The sequence below is a fragment of the Agelaius phoeniceus genome, chromosome 6 (genome assembly GCF_051311805.1).
Source record: "Agelaius phoeniceus isolate bAgePho1 chromosome 6, bAgePho1.hap1, whole genome shotgun sequence".
In the NCBI taxonomy this organism is placed as follows: domain Eukaryota; kingdom Metazoa; phylum Chordata; class Aves; order Passeriformes; family Icteridae; genus Agelaius; species Agelaius phoeniceus.
This window is the reverse complement of record NC_135270.1, coordinates 55,579,030-55,598,355: the sequence shown is the minus strand read 5'-3', so window position 1 is coordinate 55,598,355 and position 19,326 is coordinate 55,579,030. Positions and strand designations below refer to the sequence as shown.

The 19,326-nt window shown below is 39.7% G+C and overlaps 1 protein-coding gene across 1 annotated transcript in view; it reads right to left on the bottom strand.

Moving 5' to 3' along the window:
• Window positions 1–7,862: 7,862 nt before the first annotated feature.
• The window catches only part of ADSS1 (adenylosuccinate synthase 1), a 28,578-nt gene continuing 17,114 nt past the window's right edge, over window positions 7,863–19,326 (bottom strand). The window contains exons 8-13 of the mRNA XM_054634601.2: window positions 18,633–18,759; window positions 17,572–17,726; window positions 15,669–15,793; window positions 13,852–13,949; window positions 12,586–12,735; window positions 7,863–11,167 (exon numbers count right to left, since the gene is read on the bottom strand). Of these exons, the coding sequence (XP_054490576.1) occupies window positions 11,115–11,167; window positions 12,586–12,735; window positions 13,852–13,949; window positions 15,669–15,793; window positions 17,572–17,726; window positions 18,633–18,759 (708 nt within the window). The 3' untranslated portion in view covers window positions 7,863–11,114. The remainder of the gene's footprint in view (window positions 11,168–12,585; window positions 12,736–13,851; window positions 13,950–15,668; window positions 15,794–17,571; window positions 17,727–18,632; window positions 18,760–19,326) is intronic.

Here is a 19,326-nt window from a genome sequence, read left to right as displayed (position 1 = left end):
TTCAAGTGGCAGCCAGTCTGGGTACAATGTATATTTTGAAAATACATTGTTTTCCTCAGGGCAAACAAGTTAAAAACCGCTGGAGTTTAGGTGCTATGTTTTGTGTCACTTGAAGGTGATCTGTCAAGACAGTTTTATTTCTTCCAAACACTTTCATTTCTTCCAGAGGTCTCTGAATTCAAAACTTCCCCTGTATGTACTGTGGACAGGATCACAACCAAGTACAGGAGAGATTTTTCCATGAATGAACTTACAGTCTGCTAAGGGTGAAGGACTTGTTCCTGGTTTTTTTGTTTTGTTCTGGTCAAAACCAAGTTATGACTTGTGTTTCTTCCTGAAAAAAACAAAGAAACAAACAAAAACTCTAAACACCAAAAACCAAACAATAACAACCTCCTCAAATAGCAGTGACAGAATGAGTATTTTTAAAAAGGCTTTCATTCAGAAACTCATAGAAACTTCAATGTACATTTTCAATACTAGCACAAGATTTAGAATGGCATAGATTAGTGTGCTGAAAATGAGCCACAATATGTAATGGACTAACTCTTGTCTGGTTTCACTGCTTGAGTTCTTCCAAAATTACTGAAACCTAAAGACCAGTGGTACTGAGCACAGTGCCTGACTATGGCTGGAGGATCACAGGCTATCCTGACTTAGAAGGGACACACAAGGATCATCAAGCTCTGCATCCTGGCTCTGCCCAGAACAGCCCTAAAAATCACACAAATGCCTCAGAACATTGTCCAAACACCAAAATGATGATAGTGAGTGGCTGAACTGCTAATAGTTTGCAGGTACAACCTGCAACTATTTCTTACAGGTTAATGTGATTTTTTTAAATTACTTTTCTGTAGAGCTGATGAGCCCAGCCTTCTGGTTTGTGGAGCCAAAGCCATGGCTGTAATTTATAGCAATTCCCAAAAATCCCTTCTAAGCTCCAAAATGTTACTCCTGCCACTCTTTCTTTATCTGCAAGGACTTCTACTTTGGCTTTTTCTGCACATACTTGCAAATGCATGCTTAAGGATGTTCAGCAGACTTTTCCAACTGCATATTGAAAACTCATGGCCTTTTCTTTCTCTCTAAGGAAACTACTTTGTAAATATTCACTAGCTAGACAATCTGATGTCCTTGAAGTTCTCTGGGGAATATCAGAATGTAATTGCAGTTGGAAAGACCCCTGTCAGGATAGAGGACAGTGGATCACACACGTTTCATTCACTTGGCATGGGATAAACATGGATGGAACTCGGCTGTCTGAGAACTGGATGAAATACAAAGAAAGAACTAAAAGCACTGTTCCACTTGTGGGGAAGGAGTGCTCTGAAACACTGATCTCAAATATGAAGTAGATTTGAAAGGGAGCAGCTCATGCTGCAGCAGTGCTGCTGGTACTGTCATTGAAGAATTTGCAGAATCACGGGATATTTTGAGTTGGAAGGGAATCACAAAGATCATCAAGTCCAGCTTTTGCTGAGGGCTGATTACATTTGACACATTGCCACCCCTACCCCACTGCAGGAATCTTCTGTTGCATCTTGAGTCAGCCTAGGGTGGTGACATCTCTTAATTGCTTTGTAAGACTCACCTTCACCAACATCTGCTACTGACCAGCTCTCTCCTCTTTGCAAGCTATGAAGGCAAAATAATTCTGTCTGCTCTGTACCAGCAGGTCTGAGCACCCTGCAGGGAGGGAATTGGTTCACCTGCCTGTCTTCTGAATTGTCACCCAGCAAAATGGTGCTGAGTGTTTTATTAGTTCCAGAGCAGTGAGCCTTGAGGAAGATCCACTGGTGATTTAGAAGTAGATAAATAGTGATCAAGGCCTTAAAATACTTTACCTATTCCTTCAGCTTTACTTATACCAAAGCCCTCCTCTCCATGTACTTGTAGTAAAACTTCCCAATTTTTTCTATTCCTTCATTACTAGGCCATTTAGAAAGATACCAAAGCACATCACATAGAGGTGGGACTCTACCTCCTCCTTTAAATAGGGAGTTTCCTTAGTTGAATTGGTATAAAATGTGTGGCTTTTGGCCAACTTGCTGCTTCTTCTTTAATGTTTTCATGCTAAAATGGTTAAAGAAATAATCTGGAAATTCTTTCAAGTGGAAATTATATGATAGTAGCTGATATAGTTGGCCAAGTGCCAGCATGCAGTCTGTGTTATGTGGGATGGGCTATCAGGATGGGCACACATCCCCTGGTGGGCCTAGGGCAAAGCACCACACCCCATGTGCTCAGTCCCACTGCACTGTCCTTTCCTTGCCCTACAGTATGGATCTGAAGATAAAAAAACCCTCCTTGCATAAAACTGCTTTTACTGGAAGGGCTAGGGGCTGTTTTCTTTCTTCTGTGTCCTTTTCCTAGTACATCAGCCTTAACAGACATGTTTACAGCTGGGATCAGAGGGCTACACCTGGTTCAGACATTATCTGTTCCCAAGAGCATGTTGTTTCATGAGGACTTGCTAGCACAGAGTTCATGCCCTCATCTTGATGAGCTCTTGATGATGTTCATGCATCCAAAAAATATTTGACAAGCCGGTGATATGCAGGATTAATGGCTGGCTCTTGAGAAATGCCGCTGTTTAGAGAAGGCTCTGCCATCTTGTCACCCCAGCCAGTGCTTGCTCTTAAATTAGCACAGCATGGTTGAGTTTCAGAGCGTGTTTCGTTCCTGCCAGCCCTGAGATGCACCAGCGCTGCTCAGCAGATCAGAGCACCCAAGGGTCCCACTCACTAGAGGGCACCCTCAAAACTATAAATTGTTTTTGCTGTTACAAAGATGTTATTGTTCTGCTGACAGGGGTTTACAAAAGGGCTGCTTTCCCCGGGTTTTTTTCATGGTTGTTGTTGTTTCTGGCCCTCCCATAATGTGCTTTCATTTCTGTTGCACTGTTTTCTTTCAGTTTGCTTCTTTCCAGGTTATTTTAATCGGTCATGAAAAAAGGAATATGAACTCTGACAGTGAGAACTGCTATCACTGACCTAACATAGTGCCAAGGGTTCTGTTTTCTTTCTCTGCAGGCAACAATGTTTTTGATTTAATGCTAGGTGGTTGTCCTAAGAATTCTTTAAATCTTTGTCCAAGTAGTGCTATCCATTATTGAGTGTGGATTTACGTGGGAGAGGCTCTGAGAGGTAGCTCTGTCCTTTCACTATCCCTGCACAGTACAAACATCCTCTCCCACATATGGCTTGGGAAGGGATGGGCAAAACCTTCCTCCCTCCACGTTGCAGCTGCATCCAGCCCTGCTGTTATTATTTTGTTGTGGAAGTGAATCCTTGTTTGAGGCAGCTTTATATTGCTCCTGGTATGCTCTCTTCTCTCCATTCCCCAGAGCAGCCGTTCAGCTGGAATAGCTCAAGGTGCATCTGCTCAGCTCAAAGGGGCTGTGTCAGTGCAGGCTGGCCAAGAACCCAGCTCTGCACTCACCATGTCTAACAAACCATGCCCAGCAGCAGCCCACAAAGTGTGTTTATTTTAAATATGTGTGGCTGTGTTGTCAGCCCTGCACAGAGAAGATCTCTGTGCACAGAACAGAAGCTGCACAGAGTCAAGGCGATTCCCTGAACGTTGCCAGGATAACATGCCACAGCTACAGGGACCATCACAAGCACTAATGTGGAAATTTCCTGAGCACAGCCTTTGCAGATGAAATCCATTTATGCGGGGAAGTCTTGAAGGCACTCATTCTCTTTGCTCTCTGCTGAGCAGTTTGCATGAGTGGTGTGGTACAAGCTATAAAAGTAATGCTCAATCCTAGGCCTACCATCCAGGGTGCCAATTAATAGAACAACACTTTTTGTGCTGCTGGCATGTTTCCTCTGCATGGAAATCATCAATGGATTTTGCACAGGGCTTAGACTTTTATCAGTACCAGCTTTAGTATTTTAATTACATAGTGTGAGGAAAATCAATCTCTAATAGACAAAATGCCTTATCCTATTTGTAATGCCTTAACTAGCTAACTTCCTTTATTTCTTTCACTTGACTTCTTTTCCATGTATATTAGAATCTATTATAACTTGTTCTGTGTATTTATGCTCAGTAGCTTCTTATCATGTATTTACATTAATGTTTTTTAAATATTTTTATGCATGAGGATATCAGAGAAGATATTGCAACACAATCCTGTCCTTCTTTTTTTCTTTCCTATCTGCAAGATTTAGAAGATCCCCAGATTTTTGGTGAAGGTGTTCAGTATTGCCTCTGTTTTTTATACTGATCCATTATTGCTACCTAAGCTATAGGAAAGGTTACTTAAATGTACAAATGTATCACCACTGTAACTGGTTTAAATATAAAACTGTGCTACTGGCATTGAATAACTGATGGAATAATAAAGAAGAGTAGCTTGACATTCCTCCTAGCTCTTCCAAATTCACATCCCCCACCCACTTTGTCCCAGGAATGGGTTGTTCTTCAGGCTAGGTCCAGCACCCAGCACATGAGCTTCCTGCCATTTTATTCCAACTTCAGTTCTTCTGGCAAAGAAGAGAGATATTACTTATTGGAGCTGTTACCTATTCCAGTACCCAATATACAAAAGTAGAGATCACTGAAGGCACATTATTTTTTCTGCAGAACATACAGTACTAAAAATCAGCGGACCAAATACTCAGGGAATGGGTTTGATGTCTTAGTCCCCTTTTCCAATAATCTCCTTTGGAAGCTATAGATAGAAACTTAATGCTGTTTCAGAACGACAAGGCAAGCCTTTTGTGAACTTACTCGGTAAATGTCTTCAAGCTGTATTTTATCTCAGACAGACATGACTGAGGCCCTGTTGGTACAGCTACAAACTGCATTCCTGAATTCTGAAAGAGCCCAGCTTCCAACGAAAGTATGAAACAGTGATAAGAGTCATTTCCAAGGTCACCACAAGGGCACAGCCTCAATGGCTGTGAGAAATGGAGCACCAGAAAATTGGAGTACAAAATCGGAACTGTTTTCAATGCTATGGGGTGGTAACTGAGCAGCAGATCTGTGCCTGTGGTACTGACATACATGTGACTGTGCACTGGGAGCAAAACGAGTCTTATCCGTAGCAAGGCAGAGTCTTGAAACTAGAATATCACATTGTCTTGGCAATTCTCCCTTTCTTCTTCATCCATTTGTTTAGGATGCAAAACATGCCATTAAAATGGATGCAGTACAGTGGACATGTACCACAATCTGTGGTACTTACTCATCAACATGAGTAATGGGAAACACTTTCCCTGCCTCTCCTGGCCATTATCCCCCTCAGTATAGCCCAGCAGACCATCTGCTTTATTCAAGATGCAAATGCACTATTGGCTCATGCTCATCCTGACATCTCATTTAAACCTCAGGTTGCTCTTGGCAGAGCTTCTCCTTAAGCAGGTGCTTCCCAGCCTGTACTGAGACATGAGGAACCTTGGGCCTCTTCCTAAGTTTCAGGAGCTTTCCATGGTCCAGCCCCCAAGCTTATCAATTTTTCAGCCATTCTGGAATTCAGAGCTCAAAGGGCAAGTTTCCATTCAAGGTGGAGGGTTGCACTATTTTAAGAACCTCAGTGGAAACACAACTCTAATTACTATAGGTCTGACACAGTGAGTTTCCTCTTCAGAAGCAAAGAAGACCATGAAACACCTCTTTATGATCATGACTGGTAATACACTGTATTTCCACGCTTGTCATTTTATCAGACTCACGAAAAGCTGACTCCAGCACCATGTACTTGGGATCTTTTCCATTTACAGGCCAGCCAGGCTGACAAACCTCAGTAGCAAACACCATTTCCTCATATTTCAAGAATTAGGCCCAATTTGCAGGAAAAGTTTTGTCTCCTGTAGCAAAAAATGTATACTGCCACCTCTGCTAGAAGGGCATGTATAGCTGACTTTCCTTAAGACTGTCATATATATATTCTGCAGTCCTTAAGAAAACTTGTCTCCAGTGACTCAGCCCAGGGTATTTTAAGGATTTCAGCAGCCACCTAAACTGTCTGAAGTGCTCTGCCACTCCTCAGGCACTGTAAAGATATCACCTGAAACCCAACACTGCTGTCTGAGGCTCTATTTACAGCCCTGCAATGTAAACTCTGGTATCTACACTCAGCTCCTGAAAGGCAATGCCTGTCACAGGAAGGGTGCATTATCTTGAGACTGTGGAAATATTAAAATACACAAATGTTTGGGGTTTTTCTCCTGACAAAGACATTTTCTTGCCAAACACATTTATTTAGACAGTGTTCAAATTTGTACTGCTTTCAACTACTGAAAAATGCAGCTGCTGGACAAAATTTTTTACATTAATGGAAAATATAAAGTGTATGTGCTTCTCTCCTGTTTTATTTTTCTTACCATCTCATAGAGCTGATGGGCAAATATTTAATGAACAGTGTCTGCTCCAGAAATCTACAGATATTAATAACACATGAAAGTGTCTTAGAACAACTAATTTCCTGTACGCATATAAGAGATTCAATGGCAAAATCTTGCAATTATTCTGTAAAACGCGCTCATTATCAAAGCTCATTTGTGTTGGACCAGTGATTTAGGAACAAAAGGATCCAGTTCCCTACCTCCCTGAAGCAGCCTGTACAATCCCACTTTCCCCATACCGTAGATCCATGTAGCACTGTGTCAGTGCTACAGGCTCCATGCTTCAGGCATCCTCTTTGTCACTGGCAATCTGGATCTGATAAAGAGACAAAGCAAGCACTGACACACTCATTAGTGACCAACAAACCACCAGGTTACAGCCCTGATGGGCTGCCACAAACAGGCACTTCTAGAAATGAGATGGCTGGAGCTGGGTTTCCTTTCTTGCCTGATGCCCAGTTAAAAGGGTAATGTGAGCTCATCCTTTTTGCCAACATCTGACACTTTAAACCAGCTCTCTGATGGACAGGACATGTTACTGTACAGGAGGCAAGACCACTTCCACAGGGAATAATTAGTGGGCTAGAGCTTGACCCCAAGTAAAGTATTACTGTCAGAGGTTAGGGGCATGAATGTCTATTTTTTCCCTCCATCCCAAACATCAGACACAGCTCTTCAGCTTGGGGGGTATTTTTAAAACTTTTTTTTTTTTGTGTGTGTGTGGTTTTTTGGGGGTTGTTTGGTATTTTGACTTGGGCATTGCCAGCCTGACATGGATTTAGATGACACTACCAAAGATGCTTCAGCTACCGAAGACCATTCTATGTGAAATTATACATATGTGTGTGTGCATATATGTACATAACTGATGCAAAGGAAATAAGAAATACTAATTCATTAGCAGATCGAGTCTCTCACAGGTATCAGGCATTGCCCTGAGTGGTGTGTGAGGCATTGACCTGCTGTCATTTACTGGAAAGGACACTTACCTGCTGTTTCTGACTCCTTCTAAAACAGAGGACAAAGGGAATGGTTTCTATGGAGGCTTTTGGAAGCCCTAACACACTTGTCTGAAGCCCAGTCAGTTTTAGAGGTGATAATTGTTTATCTGAGTTAGTATTGACCTTTGCTTTCTCTCAGTGTTGCTGATAAAGAGCTTCATGGAGTTCCCATCAGTTCTGAACCGACTTTTATTGCAAGAGTTTCTCACTTAGAAAATGTATTTTTCCTTATAAAACCATTAGTCACTCAGGTGAGCTAACTAAAGATGACTAACCACGAATCCCAGTGGTAAAGGTAGATCCTTGCTCAGTCTGTAAATGGGAAAGGGAGACAAAGTTTGTGGAATTTGTGAAAAAAGGCCAAACACTGAAAATCTATAGACTGAGAGAAAACATACCTTCATTCACTAATGATGCTACTTATTTTCTAAAATTCATGAAATATTAAACCAGGTTTTGTATGAAGTATATTTTGTTAAAAAATAAGAGGAATGGAGACCAGAACTGTTACTTCAAATCTGTTTTAATACATCTTCAAGGACAAATAAACAGGTGTGGATCAAAAATCATTTGAAAAAATCTGCATAAGGTGTAAGTATAGATTGCACATTACTATGGAAATGCTTCATTTTCTTTCCTGTTATAAAGTGCATTATGCCAGAACTGTAAGACCATATATAGCCAAATACAAAAGCTTCAAAATCCTATCCTGAATGTGTTAGGAAGTGCAAATCTCACTAGGAAGGCCATATTGTAAGTGTCAGAAAATATCTCAAAAACATTACTGTGCAGGAGTGAATCTGTAACTGCTATTTAAAAAAACAACTGTAATCTTTACCACAAATTACGGCTTTTCAGTAAACATTTTTCCTTATTCTTCCATCCAGATATCAAACAGGATGATGCATCAGCCAGTTTTAGCCATTATCATTGAATTTGGCTGGGCAGAAAGAAGTAGTTAAATTCATCACAGTGATTGTTATTAAATGAAATTCCAAACAATACAAAATAACATACATGGAAAACAGCCAAAATTAAAGGAGATTTATGTTAAAATATTCCTATTAAGCACTGTGTCTCTCAGTAGATTAAAGAGCTTTTTCATAAAAGCCTGAACTTATTCACATTTAACTCAATGAGAGCACATGTAAAATTTAATAGGAGTAGAACTTTTATTTAAAATAGCCATGCTATGAAATGAAATGCATGATATTATTTTTATGGTAACAGAGTAAGTAATGGGATAATTGCCTGTTACATCATGCTCACTGACAACATCACTGGGTTTTTTGATGAATCCTTGAAAGCAAGGACAAGCCATGTGGATCTAATGGATACTTAATGGAAAAATGGAAAATAAAAAGATTAGGTGGAAAGTAATCCTGTGAAAATTATGCTATAAAAGCTATTGTCTCCAATATGCCAAATACTCAGTTTAGATTTGATCATTTAATCCAGTTATTCAGCACACCAAGTGGCTTGTTAGTCACTGTGGACTTTGCCTATAAATCAACCAAAGTTTAAATATAGTGGCCACCTCCCAGCACAAATGCACAGAGGAAGATGAGGCCAAGAAAAGGAACAGCTTTAGATCATTCAGAAGGCAAATGTCACAGGGTCAAGCCATGTGAAAAAAAAACTTAATTACTGTATCTCCAAGCATCTTTATGCTTAAAGTACCTCATATGAATGAGGCACACTTCACAGTGCTTGTGATAATTAGCACTTACCAAGTACCTTTCAGAAGTGCTTTGCAAACATTAAATAAGGTCAGAAATCTCATTGGTCTTTCATCAGAACAGCTATAACTATGATAGGGAGAGCTTCCTCCTCAATTCAGATCAAGGACTGCAGGGCTTGACCCAGGGAACTCCAAAAGGCGGTGTTGAAAAGGTGAGGATGTATTACTGATTGCAATTTTACAGATTGAAAACCAGCAGCAGTGAGATTAAACAATTTGTCAAAGATGGACAAAGGAGTTAAAACAGAAGATTCACAGCTTTGGGATCTTTCTGTTGTTTTTTTTTTTTTTAAGAGAAAAAAGGTATTTGCTTGTGCACTAAGCCAGACTCTATAATGATCTGGGGCATGGAGAGACTGAACCAGAGCTGGATGATGTAAGAATTCTGCATTACAAGCAGGAAAACGTCCATAAACAGTTGCATTTAGTCCTTTGCACTGGTACTTTTAAAAGTGTTTTTTGACATAAATGGCTTTGAACATTATCTGCTATTTGATACTGAGTGAGATGAGACAAAGGGGATGAGTATGGCACAACATCCTCCTGACAGGTTTTCCTTTTCCCCCCATTTTTAATGCCAAGTGTCATCGTTTTGTACCCTTAGAGTTACCATGTCAGAAAAGGGCTGTTTTTACACACTGCATAATGGCACCACTGAGGATGTGATGCCATTTCTACACCCCATGGGAATGATAAAAAATATTCTCATAGCTCTCTGAGACATATATAAAAAAGGAACATCTACTTGGAGAATTTTGCAGTTAGGGAATAACTCAGTCTCTACAATGATCCTGTTCCTCTACAAGAGGTAGGCTTTTTTTGAGAGCTCTTGATGCATAACCATTACAAATTAGATGATCCACAAAGAAGTCCAAATACATTCTTGAAGATTCTGGGACCTCTCCACAGCTTCTACATGTCCCAACCCTGGCTGCCACGTGTCATCCCCTTCTATAAATAGGCATTACATTTTGCTGAAGAAGGTCAAAATGTGTGAGGGGTGTAAATACTGCAGCAGTCATCATTGAGTCATGCATTGATTTATTCTTGGAAACCTATGAGCTGTGGAAGCGAGGGCCTTACAGAGCCACAAGTCCCAAGTTCCTCAACAGAGTACCACAGCAGAACTTGGGAAACTTCAATCACAGGACTAGCAGGAAGAAATGCCCTAGGTTTGTGGAGAAAATGCAGTGTGCTGTCTCTGCTCCACTCTCCTCATGTGTTTTGTACCCTGAGGACTCTCCTCCTTCCACCTTCACTCATTCCTTTTCCTACTACATAAAAGGGAGGCCACACACCTGACAGTGTCCAGCCTGTTAGTACTCAGAATAGTTAAAAGAATTATTAAACAGGTCAGATTTCTCCAGTTTGGCCCCTTTACAGATGTTATCTCAGTTACTTGAATAGGCTTTGTGATAAATACATTTTATATTTTAGCTGCTCTCCATTCATTTTAGTAGGCTATCAAAAAACATTATATAAAAATTACACATAATTGTGTTTGCCTTGTTTTGTGCAGTCAAAAATACCCACCTAACTTTGCTGTATTTTATAAACTGAAAATCTTTATAATTCAACCAATTTCAGTGCATGGTATCTGTTGTAGTGCTGCCAACCCAGATACACAGATATTTTAACATATGAAGAAAAAATCCAAGCTTCACAATTCTAAAGTTACCCAATAATTACTTCAAGAGGCTTGATACTGGTTTCAGCAAGGAGAAATACTATATAGGTGTAAAGTACTTTCAAATAATAACATGGATCAATTGAAAAAAAATTATTTCCCTATTTTGTTTGGAGTACTTTTTTGACTTTTTTGATGATAGACACCAAGGAGATTTTACACTGAATTTACTGAGAACTTAAATAAAATGTTACAATACAGAATATATGTTTTTTTCTATTTAATTCCTAGAAGAATTTGTTTTAAATAGCATTTCCATTTCAAGAAGAAGCAGTAAGGAACCGATGAATGCCAAGTTGTGCTTCTCATCACTGAAGTTCTTCATTTGTTTAAAACAGCTGGATCATCGACTCTCTTGATTTCCCAACTCCAACCCATTTAACTAGGGAGGAAAACACATCTGTTAGAACAATTACTGAGAGTAAACACTATAATCAATGAACTGGAATAATTTTCACCTTTCATCATGTTTCACTACAGACTGATCAATTTTAGGGAGGAAGTTTCATTGTCAGAAATCCCTCTACTCCAGCTGCACTACTGGACTAAAAGTGCAGTATATTGAAGTTTGAAAGCATGAAATAATGATACCACAAACACAAAGCATTGCAGATGAAAGGCCTAATGGAAGGTCGGGGATGTTTGTTGCAGGTTTAAGTGCAATTGTTTTGAGTGACAGGATGTTTAGCTACATCCCTGCAGAGAGGAAGCCAGAGCTGTGCCAGACTCTGAAGTCTGCATGATGTGGAACAAGAGATAGTGATGCCTACATACTGTAATATTTTTAAATGTAAGGCTCTAACTATAAACATTATCCAGTGTTAGCAGTCACCCCAAATTCCACACTGTAGCTGTTCCACTGCAGTTTTATTTCCCATGCTATAGAATTGACTGTGGGTAGGTGTCCTTTAGCCATCAAAGCTAGCAAAGCATCCTGACTTTGCACAGCAAACCAGAGGAATAAAGGTAAGGGGAGCTGTATTTACTCATCCCTTGTGTGTCCTTGACCACACACAGGCCATTCTCTGAGTTTCAGTCTCTGCTATCAGATGTTTTCTGACCCATGACTGATACAGGAATTGCCACGGCTGTAACCAGCCTGTACTCCACTGATGTGACCTTTGAGGTGCTTTATGGAAAACAAAAGCACACATGCCAGCTGACTAAGCTTGTTACTGTGGAAATTCTCTTGCAAATGCCACCATTCATGCCACACCTAGCTCTTGGCATATCTAGAGCTCTAGCAGTTAGATTTGAAGAAATCTGGGTGGCTTGACCTTTGCAGATTGATGTTAAGATTCTCATTTTTCCAAAGTGGAAGAACTGGACTAAGCAATCTTGTACCTGTTATGCAACACAATTCCCTGTATGAGTAAGAATGGAAAAACAAGCCAGAACAAAGACATCTAAGTTCAAACAGGGATGCAGTGCAGAATGCAGAGAGAAAGGGGGAGATAAGGACATCAACTTAACTACACACTGAAGCACTGTGCACAGACCCCTAAGTTTTCACTGAGAGAAGGTGGCCATTTGCCAAGAACAACACATGTTTATCTTTGCTCTGGTTAAATCCTTCCCAGCAGCAGCTTGGAGCTCTCTGCAGCACTGCAGACCTGCCTGCTGAACACCACCCTTTGCTGCTTCTTGGCAAGCTGTCATTTACCCCCATCAGCCCAACCACTGGTACTTTCATTCCCTCCTGCCCAAATAAAGTGAATCTAACTACCAAACTGAGCACTTTCATAGGGCTGTGTCTGTCTGCTGTGGCATCCTCATATGGACACCAGCAAAGGAACATACCTGGCACACCAACATGGTTTTCCACACAGCGGATGTAATTCTGGGCCTTGGGTGGGAGGTCCTCCCATTTTCGTGCTCCAGTTGTGTCAGCTTTCCACCCAGGCATTGTTTCATACTCTACTTCTACCTTCTGTAGTATCTCCTGGTTAGCTGTGGAAGAACAACTTTTGTCACATTTGATTTTAGCTGCTCTGCCTGAAGAGAACAGACCTATGACTCTTGACCAATAAAGTCTTTTGACAGCAAAAATCTGATAGATGAGGAAATAGTATTTTTACTGGTTTATTCAATCATTTACTCCTTTATTCTTAATTGGGGGTTAATTCTGATAAATCTGATTCAAGAGGATCCAGGCATGCAGTTTCCTCTTTCAAAAACTGTAGAATGTACTCTATGCTGTCAACATGGAGTCAACAACCCTACAGTTTTATTTTTGAGGAAATAAGATTTTTTGAGGTTTACAGTACTTCCACTTTTTGGTTCAGATTTGCATAGAATAAAACAGTAGACAAGGCATTACTGTCTCAGAGAGTTTCATCTTTACAGAACAAGGTTAAATCAGTTTTGTGAAAAACTCTGATGTCTACAAGCTTTTCTCCACTGGAATTCTCATTGTGTCCACAGCCAGGAACCACCAAGAGTGGTGGGAAAGCTGGCTGTTGTCAATCCATCCTCTGCCTCTGGAATCCCCTATAGCTCCACAGAAAAAAACCCTTTTCTTGGCAGAGACTGTTGCACATATCTTGAAAACATCATTAATGTAAAAAAATTATGTATCATTATATCTAAAAAGTGAATAGTTATTGAGGGAGCAATATATATTTTTATTAACCACAGTGTTGTTGCTGTTAATAAAGCTTAATAAAGCTATCCAGAAGCAGCTTTATTCTGCTTGTTTCCATCTCATTTTTGTACAGCTTTTATTTCAATTTTGCTTCATTAAATGCTATTGCCAATGATACACAGTCACTGACTCAAGTCTTGCTGACTTTCAGACTCCTGATTTTGCTAATAAAAAATCTAATGGCACAACACAGAGCCCCTAACACAACATTTTATTTGTTCGGAAGTTCTTGCCATTGTTAACAAATGCAATGTAAATGGAAAATGCCAATGTAATGGTATGGCAATCTTTATACAGAAACTCCAGCTCCATAAATTGCCATAGAATGTCTAGTGAAAAAGAAATCAAGTCTGATTTTAAAAAGCAAAATTGGCTTAACAGGCAGGAAAGATAAAAATGAAGATAGAAGTATAACAACTTACCTGGAAAATATGGAATTCTTTTTCCACCCAATTTGTAGGCAACACCAATTTTAATTTCATCAAGGACATCAAGAATATCCAGTTTTGTTAATGCCAAACTGCATAAAAAACATCAGTTAGTTACACACATGATGATCTTGTTTTTAATACTTTCCTTCCTTTTTTTCCCCCTTTCAAAAATCCAGCTCAAGCAGCCCAGCCAGCAGAAATACACAAATGTATTAAACTGTTGTTAACTGAATTCACACCTCTGGGATGAACACCCACCTGAGATATCCCCAGACATTTCCAAATGCTTGGCTGCTTACACAGGTGCACAGTGTTCAGCTCAGTGCATGGAAACACACCCTGACTGTGGAAAGGGGCACCTGCTGGGCCTGGTTTGGATGGGTTTGACACATGACATCACTGACAGGGACTATTTCTGTTATTCCTACTGATTCACAACAACTGTCTGACAGACTTAGTGACTGATTACACTTTTATAACAGAACAAGCATAATCTGGTTACTAAAACCACATGTGCAGCTCATTAGGAAGGATCCCATCCTGCCTTTCAGTGACTGGGCTGTGCTGGCAGTTTAATGAACCTTATTAATTTTGTGAATGAACACATCAGGAGACAAAAATGGAACCTCAAGAAGAGGCATTATTCCACTGTATTATTCACTGAACTGAATAAAACTGCATTTTAAAACTAGTCATATTCTCCAAAACAATATTCTAGATGTTGCTTGGCAAAAATCTGAGCAGCTAAGGATTTAGACAGGTATGTGCATATTGTCCAGGCTATATATTCTCATTAAGTTCATGATGAATGAAAGGATTAAGAGACTTTTTGAGGAAGAAGCACCATAGAGCCAGTTCTTCAACTTTTTAAATCTCCCCATGTTTTTTTAGTTATCACAGTTATCAGATAGGGTATAGTTTTGTTGATAGAAGTGCAGTAATTATACAGAGCTGAAATGGAAGGAAACCTAAAGCCTTCTTAAAATTTTCCACATAAACTAGAGCTGCATAAGTTAAAGCAAAATATAAATCTGATTTTAAAAAGTGCCAAAGCTAAAACCCCCTTTTGATAAATTAATGAACAAGACCCCTGTTCCTTTGTAACATTAGTAACATAAACGATATTAAATTCTGTTTCAGTCTAAAATATATTAAAATGCTCGGAGTCATGTATTTGCATATATGGACAAATTTGCTTGAATGCATCAACCAAGGAAGCCACTCGGTCTCAAAGAAAATATAACTTGGCCCATTAAAAGCAGGATTTATAACAGAATATTTAACTACACTTTTGTAAATATATGAACCTTTTGAACTGGAATGAAAGCTGTGCCAGTTGCTGTACCCTTGTGTCACTCCATTAATTTCACTTATCAAGGCAGTGGTTCCAAATGATGCAGAATTGGTCCTACAAGTAGGATCCATTAGAGTCAACCAAACCTCAAACCCAACAGGTTTTAGACCATGGCACAAGTCAGTATGAAAGCACTGGATCAAAAACACTGGAGTAAACTGTTAGAAAACCAATATATTGATTCAATCTACACTGGCCATCTGATGAAAGCAAAATGAAAACATGTACCAAAAAAATCACAGCTATCATGTTGCAAAATCACTTAATTTGAAAAAAAATTCAAAGGAATTAGATTATTATTAGCATTAAGACAATTCTCAGTTGCCCACTGTGCATCATTGTATTACTTAAAATGTGACACTTTACTGGACTTATATTAATGTTACCTACATATTTATTCTGCGAAGCACAAAATTATCCCTTCCAAATGTAGCGCAAAATCTGTGATGCTTACGCAGTGAATCCGTTGATCATATGAGCATATTTCAAAATGACCAGATCTAACCAGCCACAGCGTCTCTTTCTGCCCGTAGTTACCCCCCATTCATGGCCACGGGACTGTAAAAGATCTCCAATTTCCTAAAATAAGACAGAGAGAATGCTGATGGTGTTTCACTGAAAACATGGCTGGAAAACAAATACAAACAAATACAGACAAAGAGCAAGAAAAATGCAGTTGTGCCAATTTGAAGGCTATTTTCCAGGAAAAAAAATTTACTAGGAGAGGACTAAGGCAGATAACAAATCCCCTCGTGCACAGGATTTCTGTATTGCAATCACTAGCATTTCAAATCACGTATTTAATATGACTTTTGTGTTCCAAGGAGACACTTTTCTCCCTTCTTCATCCAACAGGAAGATTTTCTTGACAATTCAGTCCTTTATTAAATTTTGTTTGCATTTACTTTTTTCATCTGGTCTTTTGACATCTTTTTGGGGTCAAGACTCTAAATGCTTGGGACAAGACCAATGCTTGTACACGGTCTAGGTCAAAACACCTAGGGCACCTTGCTTCTACCACAGTATGAGATTGCCAGCTGTTCCATTCAGACTGGCAGTGGCTATACTGTGGTAAAAATAAAGAAGGAAGAAACTTTATGTTCATGATTCATAAACCCCAAGGATACCATCAACTCATCTGAGCCATTAAATAAAGGATTTCAGTGACTAAATCCTTAAATTAGATTCAGAGCACTGCCCTAGAGATTGCTGCATGCATAGCTCACAATCAATATCCTGAGCTTTCTAATTTCTTGATAATGAAAATAAAGCAGACAGTTTAAAATAACCAAAATCTCTCCCCTTCTATTTATTGACCCCTTTGTGCATGACTGGCTGACACACACACCACATTTATTCTATAAATCACACAGAACACAGGCTGTTAAGCACAGAAGTTGTTGTAATTTAAGCTCTTCTGGGATGCACTGACAGTTCCAGTCCACAACAAACTCTCTCCACTGAAGTACACCTAATGATGTTACATAAGATGATGACATCTGTTTTCACACTGATCATTACAACAGGACTGTGGTCACTGCAATGTAACATCACCACACTCGTGTTTCTCTCCTCTCATGACAAACACCATAATGAAATTCTCTTCTCTTTATGGGTGTGATTGCTCAGCATTATTATCACTGTGCTTATTTATCAGTGGAAAACCCTTACCCCATTGTGTCGGGACCCAGGACATTCCTCTGGCTGCCCTGGGTGATTCGAGACCCTGGCAAGGGGCTCAGAGACCTTGGCATGGAGTCAAAAACACCTGTGCCTTCAATTTCAGTCCATGGAAAAAATTACCAACTTTGTGTGAAGATTTACAAGCCACGAGAGTTTGAGTAGAATGATAGTTAATTTGTCACAAAGAGAAAAAGTAGAATTTTGGGGTTTTAGAATGGGGGTTCAAGAAGCAAGATGAAGGAATCTGGTCGTGTCCTGTCCTTCTTCTCCTTCCTCTTGTCCTCCATCTTCTGCTGGGATGGTAACACTTTTTGCTTGATTTAGAGTAGAGACAGACTGCCTAACATAGGTGACAGGTAGTGGAAAATAATTGTAAATAAAGTATACATAGTATGTAGGATAAAAAGTTAACACCACCCCAAGGGCAGACAGTGTGCCACGACCCAACCTGCTGACAGATTTCAGCAGGTCAGAGAAAGAATGTAATAGATAAGAAAAAATAAACAACCCTGAAAAGCAGAACCGACGAATCTCGACTTCTTTGGTCACTGGGCTGGGAAAAAAAAAAAGACTTTCTAATACCTCAGAGGACATCTCAACCACAGAAACCCGAGACCATTGCACAGTTACTTGTTGCCAGCTGTGTAGAGCCCATTTTGTAGCACTAAACGTACATTGATCTGCTCGGTGGGGAAGGCGCCGATGCCCACGCGGGTGGTGTAAGCCTTCACCACGCCGTACACATCCCCCACGTGCTGCGGAGGAACGCCCAGCCCGGTGCACACACCGCCCACGGTGCAGTTGGAGGAGGTCACAAAGGGATACGTGCCTGCCAGGAAAACACAGCAGCACAGCCCTCTGTCAGCAATTGGTAAGAAACAAAGACTGTTTTTTATCAGTTCAAAGAAGATTTTCGCTTCTATGTTTGGCTTTAAAGCTAAACTGGAACAGCAGCCAAAGAGGGAGGCAAATTCTTTTTATTATGTGTCATTCATCCTTTGCAACTTTCACCGAGGATTGCACACAAGGGAGAAATTCAAAAGCATCTCAATATTACCTCCATTAGGCACGGGATCTATTATACGATGCTTCTGCTGTGTAAAGCTTTTTTTCAACGTTCTGTGTATCACAGAAATTATTTCCATTAAGTTCATGGAGAGCGTGATGTAAAGGTCACAGACCGGCATTCCCAATGCTCTGCACAAGTGGCTCTATTTGCCACAAATTGTCTAAGTCTTAAGAGTTACTTATGATCTCTGCCCAGTGACTCTGGACTGGAGAATCTCTCAAGTCCTTAATTTTTTCTTCATTGATTTAATTAGATTATTGGTAAGAAAGCAGAGCAGAGACCAACTGTAGTGGCAAGACCTAGAGGCTGCTGCACCAGTTTAATCCTCCTCCCATGGCAGAGGAATTACCTAAACTGCACTGCAATGAGTACCTGGATTGTTTAGCAATGTGCACACACATTTAAAAGCAATCAAGACAAGAATATCTGCAGTGAAATTTCAGCTGCACTGGAATAAACTTCAGTAAAAATCAATATTTAAACCCTAAGCACTAATCCTGTTGATGATACAATCTCTGTTTTAATGAGCTTTACTTCTGGGAGATCTGTTCCTATTAAGGAAAGACTATTTTCTCTATTTTCCTGCTGTTTGCAAAGTCAATATAAACACAAATCAAAACAAAACTGATCTCTTAGGAGTTAAGCTGAGTTTAGAATATAACTTACCAAAGTCAATATCAAGTAGTGCTGCATTGGCTCCTTCAACAAGGATCTTCTTTGGGGAGCCATGAAGAGCTTCATACATAAAATACACACCATCTCGAACCATGGGTCTTATTTTTTCAGCATATCCCTGCAAATTGAGTACAAATGTCAGCTTCCCTAGACAATAGCTGCAAGCAGGGAACACTGTGTTCACTTTTGAAAGACAAAACATACAGATAAGTCTAAGCTTCCAGCCTCAATAACTGTGTTTTCCTGAAAAATACAACCATTAGTTTATACTCCTTTCAATCTATTGAACCACTCATATAAGAAAACTTGACTTATTATGGCATTAGAATGCCATCATTTCTGTATCATTGCTGTTCACAGAGATGTGGTATGCCTACTAAATTTTGTTGCTATAGTCTTTAGATAGTGTGCTATAGTCTAGCCACACTGAGAATGGGACTTAGAACTAGTCCAAGCACCAAAAGACAAACATATCAGTCCTTTTGAACATTAAAAAATATCCTCAGGGTGTCAGCTCTAAAAACTTATAAGAAAAAACATGGGAAAGGTAAGAGATATTTTTAACATCCTCTTTTCTTTTATATTCATGAAAGCTGTTTTTACCAGTTGCTCTTCTGGATTTATTTGTAAAAAGACAATTTTCTTGTAATACCAGGATCTTGAAACATGCTTCCACAAACAATTC